We start from the raw sequence: 25,380 nt of genomic DNA, 5'->3' as shown, positions 1-25,380 counted from the left end.
TATAGCTTCATGAAACATCTATATCAAACTATACTTGGCAAATTAATACATATACATGCATATGACGTTACGCTCATTGTTTGCAAACATCGGGAATTTGTAAGTTTCTTACACTTCAATGTTTCATGAAATTCGTTTTAGAAATACAGTTGTTTATATTAAGGCAAAACAATCGCCCTGTTAGTAAATGTGATCGCATTTACGTTTAAAAATTAGTATAAATTTCATTTGACATAGAATAACAGAAAACATCACAAAAACGTCATGTAAGATATACTAGTAACAGAATTTACCAATGCGCATTATTGAACGGCTTGGTAAATTCATAAAATTATTTTTTTCGGCCAAATAAGAAGACTAGATAACGTGACGTCAACTATATTTGACGTAATTTCAATCATTTGCTGTTCAAGACTTCCTGCAATAAACCGGAACAAAAGACAGTACCAGCTGAAAACGTAAGATTTTATTTCTTTCCGCGACCGGATTTGTTAAAACTTCTGTATTTTCGTAAAGTATTGTATGCTGTCTATAATATTTATTTCCGAATCGACAAAATGTACATAAATTCTTCTTTTGGATTAGTAAGTTTTTGTACTATTTTGACTTATATTTTTTGGGGTTTAATATAATGTATACTTTAATCTAGCTGCGATGTTACACGTGTCAAAAATGCAAAAAAAAAAAATAAAATTACGAAGCTGTTACATGCCGAAATATTGGAGAAATATGTATTTGCTTACAAAACTGGAATACAGTCAGAAAGTATATACAATTATGAACACAGAGCTCTCTTATGAAAATAGAGCTATCTCATTGGCGACAAAGCTGTCTCTCACAATAAAAGAGTGAATATTTCTACTCCAGAACCATTTTTGGTACAAATTTTATTTCCAAATACATTGTATACCTTACAGCTATCTCACGCCGACTCGGTTTGATTCTTGATATCAGTTAAATGCAATTGAAGATGTGACAATGAAAGTGCTTTCATGTCAAAACTGCCCGGTTCACCGCTAAATCAGCTTGATGGTAAACATCGCCACGACCACAAATCAAGAATGAATTAGCGAACTTTAAAGGTCCATTACTAAGGGAAAGTGAGTTGGCAATTTTTTTCATAGCCAATGCATAGACTTCTGCAAGACACTAAATAATGAAGATTGGCAGGTCAAAATTTACAGAAGGTCTTTGGAACTCAAAGAAATGTATGTGTATTATGTTGAAATTTCAATGAATCGACAGAATGACCCCCCAGGTCTTTTTAACTTTCTTCATACTTCATAGAAAAATAATTGTACATATACTGCGATTTATTTCGAATTTCTACATACCAACTTTCATTTTCCAATAAAATGAAATAGTTTCTGTGCTTTTTAAAAGAAATTAAAATGTTCACTTTCCTTAGAATTGGACCTTTAAGTTCTCTGTAAAGTTAAATCAAATCTACATCGCCTGCCATTCTCCGATTTTTGATATTCGATACAATGCTTGTAAAAAATAAAAACAATATGATGCCGCTCACATTTGTTGACGTTTTTTTTATCGCAACATGTACTAGCTCGGAAGTTGCGACAGAGCGATTTACCGTATACCTCTGAAAGAGGTCACTGTGATTCTGTCATATTAAACGGAAAATTAGTTTTAAGGCGATATATTGCTTAAGACTGAAAGTCTAACTGCAATGCGACTGATAATAGGTGAAAAATACGTTAGTTCTAGCTAGTCTCCATCTATATATCATTTTCAAAATCCTCTTGTTGAAATAGATCGCATCTCGAGGGTTCAACGCAATAAGGGCGTATCTACATATAATAATCATATGTAGATACGCCCTTATTGCGCTGAACCCTCGATCTGAACTATAAAAGCACATGTTCAGGTCACGGTACAGTGAACTTCGTAAGTTTGTCACGGTACAGCGAATGTAAACATGATTAAGGAAGTAGTTTAATCTGAATTCTATTTTCTCTTTTAAATCTTCTGAGGTTGTCTGAAGTTTATCAATAAATACGTTAAATTATTTTGTTGAAAAAAAATCTTGGTCAGAATTTACAGGTGCGTAAACATTTTCTATCTGATAGTTATCTTTAGATAATAATGGTCTTTATATTCAATGCTGTGTTTAATTATGCATATATGTCCAAACTAATGTTGTGTCAATGTATTTTTTGAACATATAGAAAGCTGGAAATATTTTAAATTCTAGAAAGAAGTACAAATGACAGACGAAGCGCGTGTTGAAAGCGGGGATGAACGTGACTCAGAATCAGACAACAGAGAAGATGACCTCGACCGAACTGACCGCTTTGTAGAAACTGGAGAAAACCCTGAATTTTTCAAAAGCAAATCTTTAAGTAATTTGAAACCGTTTTACAATGGTTCTGTATTGGACAACCGAATGACCGAAATCCGAAAATCGATATATTACATACGGCAAAACTGGAGCGAATTCGATACATTTTTGACAACACTAAAGCAGCTTTTGCTCGAAAATGGCTCCATAGAGTTCAAGGACGAAACTACCAGAAAACATGCCGAAAGGTTATTTACATCGAAACGAGACTGGATGACGGGTGAAGCTGTCCGAAATCAAGATGTTTCTTTTGAAGCTGTCAAACTTTACACTTCAAAAGAGGGACACTCAAGAATATATCGCGTCAGCAACCAGATATTTCGGCATGAAGATTCGGTAGTGTCGGTTGAAATGATCAGAAGTGTGGTATTCCTGGTGGAACTAATCAATATAGACTTGTTTAACTACTGCTTGAAATGTCCACAGCAGTCAAACTTCCAGGGCGTGGTTTACAGGGGCCTTTGTCTTACCGATGCAGATTTGGCAGCTTTTAAGACCCTACGAGATGAACCAATCAGCAAACGAAACATAGCGGTTCCCCTCGGTATGTTTAGTGTTGTTTTTACCTCATTTGAGCACAGAGTGCTCGGGAGATCTATTATAATCTCACCCGTCCGTTGGCTGCTGTCCGTCGACCGTCCGTTAATAGTTTTCTGTAAACGACATCTTCTCAAAAACCGTTTGAATGAAGTTTGTAAAATTTGGCCTAGATATTATTCAGATGTTTCTGTTCTAAACGGTTGTCAAATGGTTGTACAAGTGAAAATCTGCTAATGCTCCGATTCATTGTTAAAATAATTTCACATAAGTATTAGTACTTTGTTGATTCTCCACCATTATTCAAATTTGTTGGGGAGGACTGTTTATAATGTTGGCATAACTTAAAGTCCAACCCATTTGCTGTTTTTTCAATTCAATATTTCTTTAACCACTAGTCCCTTAATCATTCCAGTTCGTCAAAAAATTGACCGCCAGGGGGCGTGGTCACCTTTTACTACATGTGTATAGATCTACTGGAAACTTGTCAAGCTGCTGTCCAATTTTAAAACTACTTCACACAAATGGGTCATTGAGTGACCCTCTGCCAAAATTAAACATGGGCACCAGAGGGCGTGATTATATATATATTTATAATTGAACATTTCTTTCTTAGGTGACTATCTATCGACAATGTACATAATAGTCTGATTTATCAAAAATCGTGGCTACCAAATTTTAAAATAGAAAAACCTTCAAATGTCATCTCTTAAACCACTGGTTTGATTTAGGAATAATATCAAAGAAATGTTTAGTTAGTGCCCCTCTTCTAAAATACATATTTGTCAATAAGCATGGCTTCCAGATGAATTAGGGCTATTTGTTCCTATATCCTGTATGGAAATCTTTGAAAATCTTTCCCCTGAATTTGTAAGCCAGTGTTCAAGGTGATTTGGAAGAAACGTTTCTTGCTACACCTGTTTGAGCTGCAAAACTCTGGAGAGTGATATATGGCCACATTAGCCCTCTTGTTTTATTTATATTCCTGTGAATGTTAAATTCTAAACTGAAACTATGTTAAGAAAGTTAACTTTTGAAATACAAATACATGTAAACTTTCGCACAATGATGCAGTTGTTAAGTGTCGGGCATCATATCCACAGGCCGAGTACTCGATATCCCTCAATGTGTTCAAACTCCTTGTTGCTAAGTACGGGTATTGGCCAAATGTCCTGGAAATGATCCTAATATCTAGGTATGATTACCGGCCACATGTTCAGGAAATGATCCTAATATCTAGGTGTGGTTACGGCCACATGTACTGGAAATGATCCTAATATATCTAGGTATGGGTACCGGCAACATGTCCTGGAAATGATCCTAATATCTAGGTATGGTTACCGGCCACATGTTCTGGAAGTGATTCTAATATCTATGTATGGGTACCGGCCACATGTCCTGGAAATGATCCTGATATCTAGGTATGGGTACCGGCCACATGTCCTGGAAATAATCCTAATATCTAGGTGTGGTTACCAGCCACATGTCATGGAAATGATCCTAATATCTAGGTATGGTAATCAGCAACATGTCGTGGAAATGATCCTGATATCTAGGTATGGGTACCGGCCACATGTCCTGGAAATGATCCTAATATCTAGGTATGGTTACCGGCCACATGTTCTGGAAAAGGTTCTAATATGTATCTATGTATGGGTACCGGCCACATGTCCTGGAAATGATCCTGATATCTAGGTATGGGTACCGGCCACATGTCCTGGAAATGATCGTAATATCTAGATATGGGTACCGGCCACATGTCCTGGAAATGATCCTAATATCTAGGTATGGGTACCGGCCACAAGTCATGGAAATGACCCTAATATCTATGTAAGGTAATCGGCAACATGTCGTGGAAATGTACCTAATATCTAGGTATGGGTACCGGCCACATGTCGTGGAAATGATCCACATATCTAAGTATGGGTACCAGCCACATTTCCTGGAAATGATACATGGGTATCGGTAACATGTCCTGGAAATGATCCTAATATTTAGATATGGGTACCGGTCACATGTTCTGGAAATGACCGTAATATCTAGGTATGGGTATCGGTCACATGTCCTGGAAATGATCCTAATATCTAGGTATTGGTATCGGCTACATGTCCTGGAAACGATCGTTATATCTAGGTATGGTTATCGGTCACATGTCCTGGAAATGATCCTAATATCTAGGTATGGGTACCGGCCACATGTCCTGGAAATTATCCTAAAATCTAGGTATGGGTATTGGCCACGTGTCCTGGGAATGATCCTAATATCTAGGTATGGTTATCGGCAACATGTCCTGGAAATGATCCTAATATCTAGGTACGGGTATTGGCCACATGTCCTGGAAATTATCCTAATATCTAGGTATGGATACCGAACACATGTCCTGGAAATGATCCTAAAATCTAGGTACGGGTATTGGCCACATGTCCTGAAAAGGATTCTAATATCAAGATATGGGTACCGGCCACATGTCCTGGAAAGGATCCTAATATCTAGATATGGGTACCGGCCACTTGTCCTGGAAGTGCTCCTAATATCTAGGTATGGTTACCGGCCACATGTCCTGGAAATTATCCTAATATCTAGGTATTGTTATCGGCAACATGTCCTGGATATAATCCTAATATCTAGGTACGGGTATTGGCCACATGTCCTGGAAATGATCCCAATATCAAGATAAGGGTATTGGCAACATGTCCTGGAAATGATCCTAATATCTAGGTATGGGTATTGGCCACATGTCCTGGATGTGATCCTAATATCTAGGTATTGGTACCGGCCACATGTCCTGGAAATGATCCTAACATCTAGATAGGGGTATTGACCACAACTCCTGGAAACGATCCTAATATCTAGGTATGGGTATTGGTCAAATGTCTTGGAAATGATCCTAATATCTAGATATGGGTACCGGTAACATGTTCTGGAAATTACCGTTATATCTAGGTATTGGTACCGGCCACATGTCCCGGAAGTGATCCTAATACTAGTATCTAGATAGAGTATTGGCCACAACTCCTGGAAATGATCCTAATATCTAGGTATGGGTATTGGTCAAATGTTTTGGAAATGATCCTAATATCTAGATATGGGTACCGGTCACATGTTCTGAAAATTACCGTAATATCTAAGTATGGGTATCGGTCACATGCCCTGGAAATGATCGTAATATCTAGACATTGGTATCGGCCACATGTCCTGGAAATGATTGTTATATCTAGGTATGGGTATCGGTCACATGTCCTGGAAGTTATCCTAAAATCTAAGTATGGGTATTGGCCACATGTCCTGGAAATGATCCTAATATCTAGGTATGGATACAGGCCACATGTCCTGGAAATGATCCTAAAATCTAGGTACGGGTATTGGCCACATGTCCTTAAAAGGATCCTAATATCAAGATATGGGTACCGGCCACATGTCCTGGAAAGGATCCTAATATCTAGATATGGGTACCGGCCACTTGTCCTGGAAGTGCTCCTAATATCTAGGTATGGTTACCGGCCACATGTCCTGGAAATGATCCTAATATCTAGGTATTGTTATCGGCAACATGTCCTGGATATAATCCTAATATCTAGGTACGGGTATTGGCCACATGTCCTGGAAATGGTCCTAATATCAAGATAAGGGTATTGGCAACATGTCCTGGAAATGATCCTAATATCTAGGTATGGGTATTGACTATTGACCACATGTCCTGGATGTGAGATCCTAATATCTAGGTATTGGTACCGGTCACATGTCCTGGAAATGATCCTAATATCTAGGTAGCGGTATTGGCCACAACTCCTGGAAATGATCCTAATATCTAGGTATGGGTATTGGTCAAATGTCTTGGAAATGATCCTAATATCTAGATATGGGTACCGGTCACATGTTCTGGAAATTACCGTAATATCTAGGTATTGGTACCGGCCACATGTCCCGGAAGTGATCCTAATACTAGTATCTAGATAGAGTATTGGCCACAACTCCTGGAAATGATCCTAATATCTAGGTATGGGTATTGGTCAAATGTCTTGGAAATGATCCTAATATCTAGATATGGGTACCGGTCACATGTTCTGGAAATTACCTTAATATCTAGGTATGGGTATTGGTCACCTGCCCTGGAAATGATCCTAATATCTAGGTATTGGTATCGGCCACATGTCCTGGAAATGATCGGTATATCTAGGTATGGGTATCGGTCACATGTCCTGGAAGTTATCCTAAAATCTAGGTATGGGTATTGGCCACATGTCCTTGAAATGATCCTAATATCTAGGTATGGTTATCAGCAACATGTCCTGGAAATGATCCTAATATCTAGGTACGGGTATTGGCCACATGTCCTGGAAATGATCCTAATATCTAGGTACGGCCACATGTCCTGGAAATGATCCTAAAATCTAGGTACGGGTATTGGCCACATGTCCTGGAAAGGATCCTAATATCAAGATATGGGTACCGGCCACATGTCCTGGAAAGGATCCTAATATCTAGATATGGGTACCGGCCACTTGTCCTGGAAGTGCTCCTGATATCTAGGTATGGTTACCGGCAACATGTCCTGGATATTATCCTAATATCTAGGTACGGGTATTGGCCACATGTCCTGGTAATGGTCCTAATATCTAGATAAGGGTACTGGCAACATGTCCTGGAATGGTTCCTACTATCTAGGTACGGGTATTGGCCACATGTCCTGGATGTGATTCTAACATCTAGGTATTGGTACCGGCCACATGTCCTGGAAGTGATCCTAATACTAGTATCTAGATAGGGGTATTGGCCACAACTCCTGGAAATGATCCTTATATCTAGGTATTGGTATTGGTCAAATGTATTGGAAATGATCCTAATATCTAGGTATGGTTACCGGCCACGTGTCCTGGAAATGATCATAATATTTAGGTAAGGGTACCGGCTACATGTCCTGAAAAAGATCCTTATATCTGGTTACGGATATTGGCCACATGTCCTGGAAATGATCCTAATACCTAGGTATGGGTATTGGCAACATATGGTAGAAATGAAAGAAAAGTAAAAACCCTCTCTACAACCGGTGCTAATTACAGCAGCTACTATAATTACCAACCCCTAACTAATACAAATATCGTTCAGTTTGCTGCTTCTAACTGTAACTTAATAATTTCTTACAGGACTTTTCTCAGCAAGTTCAAGTCTCAAAGTTGCCAGGAAGTTCATTAAACACCAACTGAAGGACGTTAAGTCGGAGGACACGACCTTAAAACCACTTGTTGTTAAAGTCCATGTCATAGGTCTAAAACCTGAATACATAAACCATTACAGCAGGAGGTTCCCATCTGCCGTCCTCACTACGATCTGTGCTGTCGACATACACAAACTTTCAAGGCATCCTAAAGAAATGGAAGTTCTTTTGAGAGGACCATTTATGTTAATTTTAGATATGTATGAGGACGAACTGGACATCTTAGGCAAACCATGTAACATTCTGGAGGCAGTTATGCTTAATGCCAACAGGGATCATATTTCCACTTCATTTTTAGGTGACCTTGACACTTTGGCACGTGACATGTTCGCTGCCATGGTAACCGTTACCAGAAGTGAGTTTGCTTTGAAATTTTGTCAAGAGAAAGGACTCGGGACGGATGAAAATGAGTACAGAACAATCTTACAAGAAAGCAGCGAAAAGTTACGAAATTTGCTAAAAGAATGACAACAATTTCATGACTTGCGGGGTTGGAAAGAAGATACGTGCGCAGAAAAAAACTGTTATTCAAAAAGAACCAATATATTTCTTTCTCTCATTCTAACTCCCAACGAACAAAACGATTAGACATGTACAATACAATAGACTGACAAGTGTTCACAACTACATTTCTTCAGTGAGCTTCGGCAATTTCCGTCACAGACGTACATTTACGAGTATGATCGATTCAATACCGGATGTCAAACACTAATAAATAAAACCAAACATATCCGAGTGTAACGCATGTGCGAAGGTTAAGTGTTAAAGTTATGAAACGCCGCATCGGACATTACAATTAAACCATAATAAATGTTCGACCTGTGACAAACGCTTACCAATATTTCAAACGGCTAAAACAGAACGATTACCGGAAAATACAGGCCTTGGGCATACCGTGCAGTTGCAGCAAATTATTCATTTTCCGCTCCCTTCCCTACCTGTCTCTTTCATACAAGTGTCACACCTTAAAAAAATTAGCTCTATAAACGTCTACATTAACAATGTTAAATGCATATTCGTGCTTTTGACTCAGTGTTGTTACATCTTTGGTCTTTTTGGACCGCCGAGTACATTCAATTTTACTAGTTAAGCCGGTGCTAGTGGTCGTGGACGTGGTCGTGGTGGGGTGGGGGATTAAACATTTCAATACCTCCCACGAACAGACTCAATCAATCCGAGTCTGCTATCATTTTTCTTGGTGGCTTTTCTCTGTTTCCGAATGATCGTCGTACAGATTTCAAATGATTAATTACATTGGATATATAGAGTAACCAATTCTAGAACAAATAGAGGATGATCAAAATGGCAAGACCGAAAAGTGGAACCCCTGTTTAGCATTGTACATGTATTGAAGACTTTAAGGAAATACTTTTATGTAAATTTGTGAGATTACAAGTCACAAAACTTTAATATATGCATAATACAAACAATTATTTTGACACGAAGTTGTTTGTATAAAAATCTTTCTGAGCTAACTAAAATTCAGATATCAGGCAGTAAATTACTTTGAAAGTCCATCCAGATATACAAAATCACTTGATTTTTGCTTAGATCTGTCAAACAGCTTTGTCGGGCGGTCGTCGTAACCAAACAATAAACAATCTTGTAACACAAACATCCTCAACCTCTCCATGTCCTCCAGCGGTACCTGACTGTACGCCTGTACGAGAGCTTCTGCCCTCTGCAGTTTTACTTCTGTACGGTTCACTGGAATGTCTAGCGCTTTCTTTATAGCTTCCATATATTCCTCTTTCGTTATCGTATCTACGTCAGCTTCATTAAAAGGAAATGCAATATGTTTAGAAAGATGACCTCGTATTTGCAAGTCTCTCCATGTCCGGAGCATGATTTTAATAAACGGAAATTTGATCTCACTTAATATTTTCTTTGTGCTAAACAGAAAATTCACATGTCCTCTAGCAGTATCAAGAGCAGTCTCCTTTTCAAAATCATCGAAGTGTAATTCTACATCTTTAAATTCATTTCTCCATTTTGAGATGAGATAATGTGCATCATCCGAGAATGTTTCTAACTTTCCAATGTACTGAAAATGCGTTGAACAAGGGTCACATCTATTCAGCATTGGTGAAAAGTGACCATTGATATTCAGCCCTGATTCACTTAAATATAGAATATACTTTATGAATTCTGGAAACGTTACATCGAACCCGTAGTTGTTGTAAACTGCATCGTGATTGTCTCTGACAACCTGCACAACCTTTCTACCAATTATTTTCCAGTACATCAAATTAGAATGATATATTTTGTTCTCATAACCAGAAAATAGTCGTGCGTAAGGGTCCCTTACAAACAAAAAAGAAGTACCCTTTTCTCTCAAAGTTTTCAGGTCACGCTTTGAAAGTTGATTTATTTTAGACAATCTTACGCCGCCTAAAGATATTTCAAACGGCGAGTGAAGTTTCCCCTGGCTGGCCATTACTGTCAGAATTCTTTTCCAGAATGTTGAACTGACTTTGGGAATGGGACAGTAAGAGATTGCATGTAGCTTGTCAATACATAAGTTTTGATTTTCTAATCCAAACGGACGAGTTGTCTTATTCACCTTTTTACATCCGTCTAAAATAACCTTCCGGCGTTCTTCATAAAGGCTTTCCCTGCTATTATACACCTGACTGTCTGGTGTGCCAACTGTTGTCGAGATGCTGAACTCCATATCCTGCAGAACAGAGGGTTTGTCTATTTCGCTGACAAGTCGAGCAGGGATTACACGCAGATATTCTAACGTATCTGGAATAAAATGTATCACTATATCAAATGAAATACTAACTGAAGTCGTGTAATAAAAAAGATACATTTAGATTAATCAAAACTACTAACGGTAGTATACGATATATGTAATCACGCGCTTAAAACAACTCTATTCCATCACTGCAGTATATATGAGACAACCAGAAGAAAGATGTCAACATTGGACATTGTGACGGACCCAGTGTCAATATGTAGAAGTTATAAATCAACAGACTATGTATGTCGAACACTGTTACTGCATCAATGCTTTCTTGTATAATTCTGTAGCGTTGTAATAATTGTGTCGTTCTCAGTGTTTACTATAATGATATATTATCGCACAGACTTTGGTTTTAACTATTGAGATCTATATGTCCAATAATCGAAGACATATTTGATACATTATCGTATTTAATACATATCGCTATATGTGTTCGATAATCGAAGACATATTTGAAAGACACTAATAAAATATGCGTCCGATAACTTATGTTCGATAATGATTGGTTGAACCACAAGAAGTGTTATGCCTACGTCAACAGTTAAAATGGCTGACTACGGTAAATCCCGCAACCTCTGCGCAGGAAAATTGTCAACTGTCTACAGTACCGATAAGGGGAAGTAACACTGTGTTTGGTAAATAGATAGATATCTTTATTGCCTCCACAGATTGAAGAGTACATATTATAATATACCATTTCAATGTACAAAGCATAGTTACAAAACAATAGGTACAATATAACTTCAATGTACAAAACACAATTACATAAGATGAATATTGAATATCATATATGAGCCGTGCCATGAGAAAACCAACATAGTGGCTTTGCGACCAGCATGGATCCAGACCAGCCTGCGCATCCGCGCAGTCTGGTCAGGATCCATGCTGTTCGCTAACAGTTTCTCCAATTCCAATAGGCTTTAAAAGCGAACAGCATGGAGCCTGACCAGACTGCGCGGATGCGCAGGCTGGTCTGGATCCATGCTGGTCGCAAAGCCACTATGTTGGTTTTCTTATGGCACGGCTTATATATAAATGAAATGCAAACACATATGTATATTATATCTATTTACAATATTGTACATATCATTAATAAGCTATTACCCGCTAGTTGTAATAATATCTAGACATAATAGAATGGAGGCCACAAGCCATTCGATGGTAGTGTTTGATTAACACTGCGTAATTTTGTGCATGTAATTAAGACATGATTTCATACATTTCACTCTTGTTGTATCAGTCAAGTCAAAGGCTGTAAAGCCTTTAAACATTTCTAACATTTGTTGCTCGGGGGCTGCTGCACTACAAAATTGGTCAAACGTTTCAATGCCTAAATCATTGGATAATTTTGACCAAAGATATTACGTACGAGTGTCATTGATTGGACAGAACATAACTGAGTGGAGGGAGATATTGTTCGTTACAATACGACATTGTGTGCACTCCGTCATAAATCCTTGTGAAAAAAATTGCACATTAATTTCATTGCGCTGACACATTCATAGTGGTAGTTTCTGTTTTGACAGAATTTCCATAGATTACAAGGAATATACTCGTAGTGTATTGTTAAAAAACGGTATAGTACATTATCACTACATATTCTTGATTTCAATTCGAATTCATTGTACATTTTAACTGCCTTTTTAACAGTTGTTTTCCATCTATTATTAGGAAAAGAGCCATCATGTACATGATTAGACAACACATTACATAAGCCATATTTCCCTAAGACTCTATATATGTCAGGCATGAACCCTTTACTTCTTCTTGGGTTATTCATGTAGGATATTAGTCTGTAGCTAAATACTTTTTTAAGTAAGCATAACTGACCGAAAAGTAAAAGTTTGCGTTTGTCTATAAGAATTGTTATGGGTAAAATACCAAGACAACGCAAAGCTATATCAGTGCGACTATATTCCGGTAGTCCTTGTATGAATTTGACGCACTGTGCGTGGGCTCTTTCCAACATTGTGATATGTGATTCTGTTAAAGTATTCCATACCTCGCTGCCGTAGAGAGCTTTGGGTAAGACAACTGATTCATATATTTTCTTTGACGTAATCTGGTTTAAGCCATTGCCATTAACTCCACAATCCACAAGACTAAAGAATGACCTTCGCAACTTATTGCAGCATTCATGTACATTATGGTCTAATGACAAGTCCTTTTCACAGTTTATTCCAAGGTGGATATAGTTTTCTGTTTCTTCTATTACATTATTTCCAAGTCTCCAATTGCGATTTCTTGATGTAGTTTCATTAAATACAACCACTTTACATTTACGTGGGTTGTAAAGAAAACGTTCATTTAACGAATTTTGAAAACATAATTCGAGGAGTTTATCTAATCCATTTTTGGTATATGACAGGAACACCATGTCGTCTGCTAAAGTAGGACAACCACAATTTATTGCGTTCATTTTAAAACTGAAACCGCTAGAATCAATTGTGTTCATTAATTCATTTATGAAAATCAAGTACATGTGTGGACTTAAACTCTGGCCTTGTCTGGTGCCTTGTGAGACTGGGAACCAGTCAGATTGGTATCCGTTTGATCGTACACTACTGTAACTATTTTCATACAACGATAATATAGACTTGTAGAGTGTTATGTCAATATCCATTTTTATACAATTTTAATATGAGAAGGTCAATCCAACAGCGATCAAATGCCTGTTTAACGTCCAGAAAACAAACATATAATGTAGAGTGGTTCTCTGCAGCAAAACTAATATTCTCACGCAGCATTAGTGACGTCATCATACAGCTAACGTTACGCTGGAAACCTCCTTGTGAAGGATTAAGAGGAAGTTTATCGTCACTATTTAAGAGCAGGAGAACCACTTTTTTATATAGTTTGAGAAGTATAGAACACAATGTGATTGCCCTGTAGTTATTAGGGTCCGTCTTCTCCTTGTTCCCACCTTTAAATAATGTGATGATAATATCCCTTTTCATTTCCATAGGTGTATGCGAAGATTTAAGCATGCAATTATATAGTTTCACTATAACACTTAACATAAGTTCTCCGCCATGGATAACATTTTCATAGTATATTTTGTCGTTGCCGCTAATTGTCTGTCCGTACGTCTCGTTAAAGTCTTCGTTTTCCGTAGGGGAATAAAGATCTGCAAAATAGTCTCTCCAGCATGAGTTAATTGCTTGCGGATCTGTATAACGGACATCCTTGAAAACCATCTCAAGCGAAGGGTTGCGTTTGGGTTTATTCCTGCGTTTATTAATTAATTTCCAAAACTCACAACTGTGGGAAGCATTTCAACGGTGAACGCGCTGGCGCGGAAAAGGTTGACCAATCAAAATCGAACATATTTGTACAATTTATGGAATTAATGTTTGCCGGACTAGATATTGTTTAATTGTCCGATATTATATACATATTTATTCAATAAACCAAAAGAATAAATTTTATGAAAGATGGTTATGTCTACGATTATCGAACACATGTAGCAGTATGTATTAAATATGTCTTCGATTATCAAACGCAATAAATAATTATTGAACGCATATATTAGTCCGAGAGCTCACGGACTTTTATTGCAACAATTGAGGCCAAAAGAAGTTTATACATTTTTGGAAACAATATTTCATATCCTCCATGAAAACCCATTTCTTAAGTGTCAAAGCCGTGCCTATCTATATTTTGTTCACTTATGTTTGTGATAGGGGAGGTAAAACTCACTTGTAAAAATTTAGGGGGTAGGGTAAAGTTTACGTCTACCAGTTTTTTCACTGTTTAATTACAGTAGCTATCTTATTGTCAGTAACTGTATATATGTCAACCAATGTCAGCAAAAAGAAATTCATCAAAAAAGAATGAAGGGCAAACTTGATATTTAAGGTTAAAGGTCAAATTTATGTACAAATCACAAAAAATGGCATATTTGAAATTTATTTTTATTCTTAAAAATTAGTTTGTTATCATAAGTCACTCAGCTTTATATATGTAATGTGTGTATATCAGTCAAAGTCAGAAATGCAAATCTTATTGCAAAATGCCAAGGTCAACTCTGATAATTGAAGGTCAAAGTTCATTTTCATGCAAAAATATGAAAAATGTTACATTTACTTTTTCTAATGTTTTTAATATGTATTCACATTGTTAGTCACTGAAGTTAATTCGTTTTAATGTCTGTATGTCAGGCAAAGTCAGCAGTGCAAAGTTTACCCCAAAACTGCCAAGGGTAAAGCTTATATCAAAGATCAAAGGTCAAAATTTTTGGAAAAACTGCATGAATAGTTTCCTGTTTGAAATATAACAGCTATTTCTGATCATTATTTGTAATTGCTCGTAATTTGTTTTTATGTATATATGTCCGACAATGTCAGTAATAAAGATATCGTCTAAAATCAGACAAGTTCAAATGTGATATTAAGGGTCAAAGGTCATTTCCAAGTAAAAGATTGAAAAAATAGCTCTTTAACTTTTCTTCTTGTTAATGATATTTTGTCGATATTAATCAAAAATATCAGTTCATTTTAATGTATAAAAAGTAGGCGATGTCTGGTATGCACATATTATTTCAAAACATTCAAGGTCAACCATAATTTCAAAGGACAAAGGTCAAAAAAGTGAATAAAATGTTGCAATAATATCACCTGTTTGTAATGATTTTTATTGTTTAAAAGTATTTGTTTTGTCAATTTAGTAACTGATCGTTTTTCATTTTACTGTATATATGTCAGACGATGTCATGGAAGAGAAAATAAGTCACGGTCGAACCTGGTATTAAAGGTCAGGGGTCATTTTTGTGTAAAAGATCAAATTGTAGCATACTTACTCATTACTTTGTTAAAAAATAATAGCTCTTGTTAGAATTTTCTGTTAGCAATTTATTTTAATGTAGACATGTCAAGCAAGGTCAGGAATGTAGGTCTTATCCATATAAGGCAAAGCCAAACCTATTATCAAAGGTCAAAGGTAAACTTTGCGTGAAAATTAGCCAAAAAACCCAGTATTTTTGCAATAATTTTTCTTTATGTTTTGAGGGTATTTAAAAACTATTAACTAATTATTATTCATTTTAAAGTATATATAACAGATGATATCATTCTTGAAATAATAATGAAAAATTAGTCAAGGTCAAATCTAACATTAAATGTCAAAGGAGAGGGCCTTCAAAAAACTCGCCATTATGAAATAAAAATGGCTGGAACAAGTTGGGGAGTAAATGCAAAGATCCTCTGCAAGTCCAAGTACCTGCTTCTAAAACCTGTAAAGATAAACTGGACAAGGTTAAATTTCAGGTCTAAGGATAATCCCGGGGCAATGAAAACAACTCAGATAAAATAAATAGAAAAGACAGCCAACCCTGAACCATTAGAGACAAGACGAGAGTACAAAGCTTTTGTCCATGCAGAGAAGGCAAAGAGACTACCATCCCACCCACTCCACTCAAAATTTGAGAGCAGAACCAAGAACAGACTGAAAAGACAGAGTCTTAACCACATCGTCAAAAAACTGCAAAAAGGGAAAGCAGCAGCACTGGACACAGAGGCAGAGCCGCTCGAGCCCAATGAATAGGTTCCCAGACAATGTGCTCCAAAGATCAGATTGGAGGTGCCAGGAGCAGAAGAAAAGGGAAAGCAACACCAGGTTTACCAACAATCTCTTACGCTAGAAATGATCAATAACCGCTATCCAGCACACTCTTGGACCCAAGAATATACCAATGGATCAGTGGAAAAGGCAGTTCAGAAAGCTTGGGGTGGTGCCTACATCAAATTTTCAGACAGCTCCTCCTTCATACTCTCTCATACAGTCGGCAAGAGATGCTCCAACTACAGATCCAGATGCAAGCCCTCACATCGGCGACACTCGAACAGTATGAGCGAGGAGAAAAGGGATAATATATTCCTAACAGACCCCAAGTCAGCTCTTCAGGCTCTCTCAGCAGGTCCATCAGTCAACTTAATCAGACAGCTGTTGAAAAACATCAATCTCCTGTCTGAGAACAACAATGTAGCATTTCGATAGATTCCTGCACATGTGGGCATAGCTGGAAATGAAGCTGCGCACAAACTTGCAAAGACAGCAATCAGGCAAATACAGCCCTAACCTCCAACTTCATACAGAGAAGCCCAGACTCTGTGGTAGAACAGCTTTGCGTCAGACTGGAAGAACATAAATGGAGGTTACCTGCCAAATCAGGACTGTCTACACAAGCTAAACAGGCAATTAACTGTCTTCTGTCTGCGCACTGAAGACTGTGGCCTGAGAAAACGTATGAAGAAGCTGTGAGTTGCAGAGAAAGCTAAATGTCAGTGCGGATCAGAGGAACAAACACCGTTTCACATTCTGCAGAGCTGTTCCTATCTGGAAGAAGCAAGCCAGAAAGTTTAGCCAACAGACATCCCATCTGAGACCAAGCCGTGGAGAGATATCAGCGACCTGCAGAATACGGTGCAGTACATTGCCGCATCTAATCATAAAAAATAAAACGGCCATAAGAAGATGGAAGGCAGTAAGGAAGTAAGTAAGTAAAGGCTAACATTAAAATGAATTAACATCAAGTTATAACAAGATATGTTTGAACAAAGAGATAAAATAACAGTGCTATCTTTTGAATTTATTACCCGAAAATGAATTTTAAACTTTAACATCTGGGCTGATCTAGACTCATGTCTTATGATATCTCCATTGTTGACATTGACCCATATATATACATGTATGAAACTTCAAGGAATAACCATAAGATATTAATAATGACAAAATACCTTTAAACAATGAAAAGTATTGCAAAAATGCTATTTTTTTTTGCGATCTTTCACGCAAATTTCATCTTTTACCATTAATATAAGCTATACCAATCACTGTTTTTGAAATTAGATCTGCATTGCTGACATTGATTTACAAATAAACATAAGACAGAATTATTTTCAATGAACAAAATGACAAGATAATTTGTAACGAAGAAGAAATTAAAAATGCTGTATTATGAATTTTTACATGAAAATGACCTTTGACCTTTAATGTCAGGTTTGACCTTGACTTTTTTTCATTATTATTTCAACAGTGATATTGTCAGTTGTATATACTTTAAAATGATCAGTTTTACTAGTAGTGACACAAATAACCTACACAATAAAGAATCAAAGCCTTGAAATGTCTGATGGTTGCAGGTTTTTGGTAGATTTATTTTCTGTTTAAATGCGAGTCTATGAATATATATGAATGAGAAACAAATACAAATTTAATGTGCCTCATATCTAAGATGAACTTTGCCTGACCCAGCTTGTGATGTAACCATGGGCTGGAATACCTTATCATTGATAGATCTTATATAATCTAAATGGTCAGTGTGAGTGGATACAGGTTGAATAATAACTGCTTGTTCATTGATAATTCATCCGCACTGTTCATGAATGGGACTATTTTGTGTAGCACATGAACATCTTTTGGATGTGATTCGGAATAAAATAAAGATGCTATGATTGTCAGAATACACTTTAACTTTGGTAGCGGGATAAACCCGCAACCAAGAATCTTTGCATTATTCGTGTTATTTTGCGAATTCTTACACAAATTTGACCTTTGACCTTTGATAATAGGTTTGCCTTTGACTTATAAGGATAAGACCTACATTGCTGACCTTGCTTGATATGTATACATTAAAGTAAATTGCTAACAGTGAATTATAACAACAAGCTATTTTTGATCAAAGTAATGAGTAAGTATGGTAAAGGTTGTGATTTTTTATACAAAAGTGACCCCTGACCTCCAATACCAGGTTTGACCTTGACTTATTTTCTCTTCCATGACATTGTCTGATTTATATACAGTAAAATGAACAACGATTAGTTATTAAAATGACAAAACAAATACTTTTATACAAAAAAAATTATTACAAATAGGTGATATTTTTGAAACATTTTACTCACTTTTTTGAACTTTGACCTTTGATACTATGGTTGACCTTGGATGTTTTGAAATTATATGTGCCTACTAGACATTGCCTAACATTTATACATTAAAATGACCTGATATCGTTGACTAATATCGACAAAATACTATCAACAAGAAGAAAAGTGAAAGAGCAAATTTTTATTTTCTTTACATGACCTTTGACCCTTAATATCACATTTGAACTTTTCTAATTACAGACGATATCTTTATTACTGACATTGTGGAACATATATACATTAAAATAAATCACGAGCAATTACTAATAACGATTAGAAATAGCATTTATATTTCAAACAGGAAGCTATTCAGGCAATTTTTCACACAAATTTGACCTTTGACCTTTGATATAAGCTTTACCCTTGGCAGTTTTGGGGTTACATCTGCACTGCTGACTTTGCCTGGCATACAGACATTAAAACAAATTAACTTCAGTGACTAATAATGTGAATACATATTAAACAGGTTAAAAAAGTAAATGTAACATTTTTCACATTTTTGCATGAAAATGAACTTTGACCTTCAATTATCAGGGCTGACTTTGACGTTTTGCAATAAGACTTGCATTTCTGACTTTGGCTGATATATACACATTACATAAGTAAAACTGAGTGACTTATGATAACAAACTAATTTTTAAGAATGAAAATAAATTTCAAATATGCCAATTTTTGTGATTTGTACATGAATTTGACCTTTGACCTTAAATATCAAGTTTGCCCTTCATTCTTTTTTGATGAATTTCTTTTTGCTGACATTGGTTGACATATATACAGTTACTGACAATAAGATAGTTACTGTAATTAAACAGTGAAAAAACTGATAGACGTAAACTTTACCCTACCCCCTAAATTTTAGCAAGTGAGTTTTACCTCCCCTATCACAAACATAAGTAAACAAAATATAGATAGGCACGGCTTTGACACTTAAGAAATGGGTTTTCATGAAGGATATGAAATATTGTTTCCAAAAAAGTAAAAACTTCTTTTGGCCTCAATTGTTGCAATAAAAGTCCGTGAGCTCTCGGACCATATACAGTATGTATCAAATGTCTTCGATTATTGGACGTATAAATATAGTTAAAAACAAAGTCTGTGCGATATTCAAATACATTTTTTTTATCAACAAACAAACGTAACATGAAAATAATTATTTGCATGCAATAATCGAACAGAAATATAAACAACTAAACGCATGTGTCCGATTATTGAACATAATATAAAAATCGAACATAGACCTAATTCTACTGCGATACTCGTACACTATAACAGAGCTTTTAGACAGTGTTTCCATATTAACACACCTCTGTGTGTAAAAATAGTTAAGCTTCTCTTACTTATTTTAGCAAGTATTATTCCAGAATAACTTTTATAATATATTATATGTGTCTAAAGAAATCTCAGTGACACTCACTTCTAGTTATACGAGTGATTGCACGCCTGTTTTGTTAATTTTATATGCGTAAATAGAATACGGAAAATATGAAAATATGAAATCAAACTGAAATTCCCATTGTCAATACGGATCCACTGACTTAATGTTTGCAAGCAAGTATCCAAGGTAACCCGTCGATTATCTAGACCTTGTAATTAAGCAACACCGCTTAATACTCGTATATTTAGTTTTGGAGAATAGTGTAATATACTATTAAATGAAACAATTGAATATAGTTTAGAATATCAGTGCTTAAATACTTTTGTAAGAATATAAACCATATATCCTATAAAATGGTCAAGACAGGGCTCATCCTGGCAGGTCCAATAACAGCAGTGAGTCAAAGAACATTTTTGCTGTAAGACGTCTGATTGATGAAGGCACCAGGTACACAGTGCCCGAGACAGCGTCTATTTCTGGAATGTCAACAGGTAGAATACATGAGATTCTCAACAAGCACTTGTATTTAAGAAATGGTTAAAGCAGTAGGGTCAACTGTGCTAAAGGAACTCTGAAAAAGTTTTCAAATTTAGATGATCGCACTATGTCACAGTTCCCAACAGGAGATGAGACCTGGATATAATTTTATGAGCTACAGCGTCGCGTTGACAGCAGACAGTAGCTGCGTAAAGATAATTGTAGACCAGTAATTGCAAAAAGAACTAAGTGTCTAAAAGGTTTATTATTCCATCTTTTTTAACTCTAGGGGTACTGTTGTGCGAATTCCTACGCCGTCAGGAAAGTCAGTCACTGGAAAGTTTTACAAAGACAAAGTACTGAAAGCTGTTGAACGAAAATACAAAAAAAAAGTTCTTTGAAGGGATGTCCGTACACAGATTGTGAACCAAATCTGTGTACCATAAGCCAGCACGACTGTCATTATTTTTAGAATGACCCTCGTATTAATTGTATTTACACTCATTTATGACTTCTGTAAGAGGTAAAACGATTTTGTAAGTGCCTGTTCTTTTTCAAATAAGAGGATTATGTGCCATGATGACTATTTTGATGCCATATTGTTTAAAAGGGGATGCCTAATCAAAAGTTATTTTTACATCAAAGCCACCGTCAAGTCCTTTACAACGCCGAACCATCAGTTTTTTAAAGAAGAAACGTTACCGATAAAGATGGCGGTTTAAAAAAAAACAGAAGGCTGAAATGGAGAATTAGATTCATATCTATAACTTCTTGAGTTAAAGATGTAAAATATGATAATTCCTTACGTTCCAGTAAGAAACAATAAGAAATTATATTCAGAAATTAGCATCATAGTTTCATTATTTATTGTCAAAGACCTATAAAAATAATATTATAATTACTATTTTTCACAATAAATTTGTGTTCATTTTTTACCAGGGCCGACTTTCTTCATACAAAAATTTGAATTTTGAAACATAAACTTCTATTTATTTGCCGTTTCAAAACATAAAATTTTGAAGTACGCTGTGAACGTTGAAAACAATACCAGTTAGATAACTGAATATCATATCTATAGATCTATAAGAATCTGCACAAAATAACAATATGTATAAATAAAATCATATGCATTAAAGGTCACATGAAAGTGTTTAGACACTAAAGTCAAACATGTATGCCACCATATAGAGCACAATGGTATTGGCTTGCACCATATAGAGCACAATGGTTTTGGCTTGCAATGGTGTTGGCTTCTCATTTGTTGTATTAGTTTCTCTTTGTACTGAATTTCTAATACGACAAAATGAACTTGTTTCATTCTCACTCTATCAGGGTTGCCGTGAAAATAAAAAAAATCAATATTTTTGGTTAAATAGATAAAAGAAAATCAAGTGACATACGCATATTCAGTTTTTGATGAAAACCTGTATACTATATTCAAGTAATAAATGTTAGCAGCCGATAGAGAAAGTAGTTAAACATTACAGAAAACATTAGACAATATAGGAAGTTAGAACCACTTTTGTTAACTATTCATTTCAGCCCGACGAATCGAAAAAAACTTGAGATTTATTGTACTCGCCCTGGCGTCGCTGTTTCCATTGCTTTCAGTTTAAGTTTGTCTTAGTGAGAGAGAAACAGCTTTTGCTGGATAAAGTCAGTGCTGAATACACATTCAACACTTTCGTTTGTTTTCAGCATACAGATATAGATTTCTTCCACGTTCCACTCCGCTCAACAGCAAAACCAACATTTTTTTCATTTTTGTGCTCCCCCAGATTGTTTCTAACGTTTCTAAGTACATGTTTATCCAAGTACACCACACTCTTATATTTCTTTTTTTATTATATGTTTTTTATTATATGTTCTGAAAATAACCTAAATTTCATTGGCTGAAACCGCTCATCATCTCATGCAGTTTAATGGTTAGTGGGTTTTCCCCCATTAAACATGACTTTCTAAAAATAGAATGGAAGTTATTTATTGTTACTTTCAAACATTAAATATGTTGCAACAAGTATTTTCTATTTAATCTTAAACTTGAACACATATAATAAAACAGTTATTGACTCTTGAGCCATTGGATAATGATGTGATATTCACCAGAAGAGGGCATATGCTGCCCTTCCGGTGAATATCACATCATATCCAATGGCACAAAAGTCAATAATTGCGATTCCAAATATGTCGATGATTTACGTACTTATATACTAGTATTTCGATATAGGTTAATTATTATAGGTTTTAATCATTCTGACAAACACACTAAACTCAATTCTATCCGAACTTGTATGATGTCTCAAACGAGGACACCTCTGAATGTGACGGTTTTGTCTGTTTAACAAGCTCGTTAACTGGTTTCTATCTGCAACTGCGGTGGTTCTGTGTGTAAATGTTCTGAAGTAGATTTATATGATATGCCAAAATAAATCTTTAATGCGTCGAATCTAGGGTGTTAAAATAGTTTTTATAAGATCTAAAAACAGTTGTTAAGAGAAGTAGAAAATTAACACTAAATAAATGTTTAGAGTTAAATTAAACTCCTTCTTTTTAAGCCGTATTAGTGAATTTAAAAAGCTGCTCATTGAAAATTAGCAACAACTGGTGTAGATTGTTATCCTCTCTATTTTGGAATATACAGATTACAGTCAGTTTTTCGTGCGTTGATGATCCAGAAACAAAAACTATTCTCGCACTTGTGTATGAATTAATACACGATGCGCCAGAGGCATGATTTGATTTATTTGATTGTAATTTGGACAGCAGGAAATTAAGAAAAAAACATAATAGCCTGGAGTTACCAGTATTGGTGGGGATAAGGATTCATCTCTTATGCATTTGTCTAAACTTGGGTTAAATATATCAAAATGAATTTATTTTGATACATTATTTACTTGTGCATCCTAAAGAGATCCAAATTTTTTAAAACTAGCTTTCAATTTAAAATCAGAGCCATTTTAATAACATGAGCCCTATAAGCGTTATGTCTAAATGCCGACACCTGAATCAGTGTACTGGTAGGTCATATGATTAAGTGATATTAAAATGGAAAAGTATGTCCAAAACATTAACGTTATCATAAAAGCAATACTTTCTTATCATGAAAATGAATATATTTGTTGGGATTTTTAATATTTGTATCAAGTAAGGTTAACCATATTAATGGCAGTGAAAACCACCATGCAGTCTAGCCTCCATTTGGGTCATTCTCAGACAGTCCATTTTAAATGTTGTAAAACGTAAAATTCAAAAAAAACATATTGATTTGTTGTTAATTGATCACTTTTAACCTGTTATCATATTGTTTTGATTGTTGGCAAACAGTAACACCATAATGACCTTTATAAATTTGACCTTGAACTTTCATAGTCGAGAAAAATAGTCTTTACCATGACGGAGAATTATTTTGCTATATACAAGCTCTAAATTGATTTTTTATTAAATAAAGTATTGAAATGCGTTATAATGTGTTAAATTCAACTTGTCATTCTTTTAAAACCTTTTTTATTTTAATATACATTGATCATTAACATATAAAACACTACTGGGATAAATATTCTTCTCGGAAGTGCAATTTTATTGCACTATCTAGATTCATACTTCGGTACACCATTGAAGAAATACTTGAATTGTTTCATAATCATGTCTTCCCATCATTGAAATAATATACTAACACAGGTAAGCTATTTGTAACAAGAATTAAAACAAAAAATACGTTGTTATGGTAAAGACTTTTGGTAGTGGTAAAGACAGGCATGTAACGGTAAAAGCCCCTTTTCACCTTGTACATATAAAACTAAGAAAATGCATTTTTCTACCTTTATTTTAAACTCGTAAACAGCTTAAACAGAAACGACATTATACTAATGAATTGGAAACTTACTTACATGCATGGAATGCAAATATGTTCAAAATGCTCAGACATATATGTCACTAATTTCACTCAAAGCTAAGTGATATATTACAGCGAAAATGATCCGTCATTTAACACATTGTAATGTGTCCTAACAGGGAGCATGTTCTCTTTTAAAACGAAACCTTAAAAACAAACTATTGAATCCAAGAAAACAGATTAACAGTATGTAACATCAACGTTCGATAACTGGTTAAGTTAGCTAGTTTTGCTCTGACGAGATTCCAACATTCTGGATCGACCTGCACGTGTCTTGATCCACGGGACGATGTTACGGGACGAGGTTCTTGAATGTTCATTAGTACATCTGACCAACTGTACCAAATAACATCTTTCACAAGTGGCCAGAAGAAACGATTCTCTCCAATTCTGCACATGCAATTAACCTCGGCCGACTTGTCATCAATATCCTGGATGTAGAAAAGACATTAGCTATCTTATGCAGTTAAACATAATGTTTAATGCAATAATGTGCTGCTTAAGCATATATTGCTTTACTTTACCTTATTACAATTTCTTGTTAATGCAAATCTTATTTGTATAATAAAGTGTTGTGTTCCCGTAAAGTACTATTATCACTAAGCACAAGCAGCTAGGGTCTGTTAGTTTGTCTGTGTTTGTTTGTTAGTTTGTTTTTGTGTTTTACGCCGCTTGTAACAATATTTCTGTCATATCGCGGCAGCGAGTTAATGCACCTTTCCTGGACAGGCTCATACTACCACAGCGGTTTACTAGTATGCAAAATTATGACAAATAACTGACAAAGTGTTTTACATGAAGGTGCTTTCGGCTAATTTCAAGTTCTGAAAAGTCTTTTGAAACACACTGCTGCATGATGG

At 35.7% G+C, this 25,380-nt stretch overlaps 3 protein-coding genes across 5 annotated transcripts in view; 1 reads left to right on the top strand and 2 right to left on the bottom strand.

The window, feature by feature from the left end:
* The first annotated feature begins 1,918 nt into the window (after window positions 1-1,918).
* LOC123536534 (uncharacterized) lies at window positions 1,919-9,982 on the top strand. Its single transcript, XM_045319756.2, has 3 exons — window positions 1,919-2,058; window positions 2,210-2,900; window positions 8,038-9,982. The coding sequence occupies exons 2-3, from the start codon at window positions 2,222-2,224 to the stop codon at window positions 8,574-8,576; spliced, it is 1,218 nt and encodes a 405-aa protein (XP_045175691.2). The 5' UTR covers window positions 1,919-2,058; window positions 2,210-2,221; the 3' UTR covers window positions 8,577-9,982.
* The window catches only part of LOC123536540 (carbohydrate sulfotransferase 11-like), a 27,764-nt gene continuing 11,993 nt past the window's right edge, over window positions 9,610-25,380 (bottom strand). For 2 of the 3 annotated variants that reach the window (XM_053548835.1, XM_045319771.2), the window contains one exon: window positions 9,610-10,856. In XM_053548835.1, coding sequence (XP_053404810.1) covers window positions 9,610-10,782 — 1,173 coding nt within the window. In that variant the 5' untranslated portion in view covers window positions 10,783-10,856. Of the gene's footprint in view, window positions 10,857-20,471; window positions 20,628-25,380 lie in introns of all 3 variants that reach the window. The other variant, XM_053548832.1, reaches the window with a different exon arrangement.
* The window catches only part of LOC123536521 (uncharacterized), a 5,769-nt gene continuing 4,167 nt past the window's right edge, over window positions 23,779-25,380 (bottom strand). Inside the window, exon 3 of the mRNA XM_045319745.2 lies at window positions 23,779-24,951. Coding sequence (XP_045175680.2) covers window positions 24,679-24,951 — 273 coding nt within the window. The 3' untranslated portion in view covers window positions 23,779-24,678. The remainder of the gene's footprint in view (window positions 24,952-25,380) is intronic.

This window comes from Mercenaria mercenaria, chromosome 1 (assembly GCF_021730395.1).
Source record: "Mercenaria mercenaria strain notata chromosome 1, MADL_Memer_1, whole genome shotgun sequence".
In the NCBI taxonomy this organism is placed as follows: domain Eukaryota; kingdom Metazoa; phylum Mollusca; class Bivalvia; order Venerida; family Veneridae; genus Mercenaria; species Mercenaria mercenaria.
The sequence above is the reverse complement of the archived record's forward strand: the minus strand, read 5'-3'. Positions and strand labels throughout refer to the sequence as shown.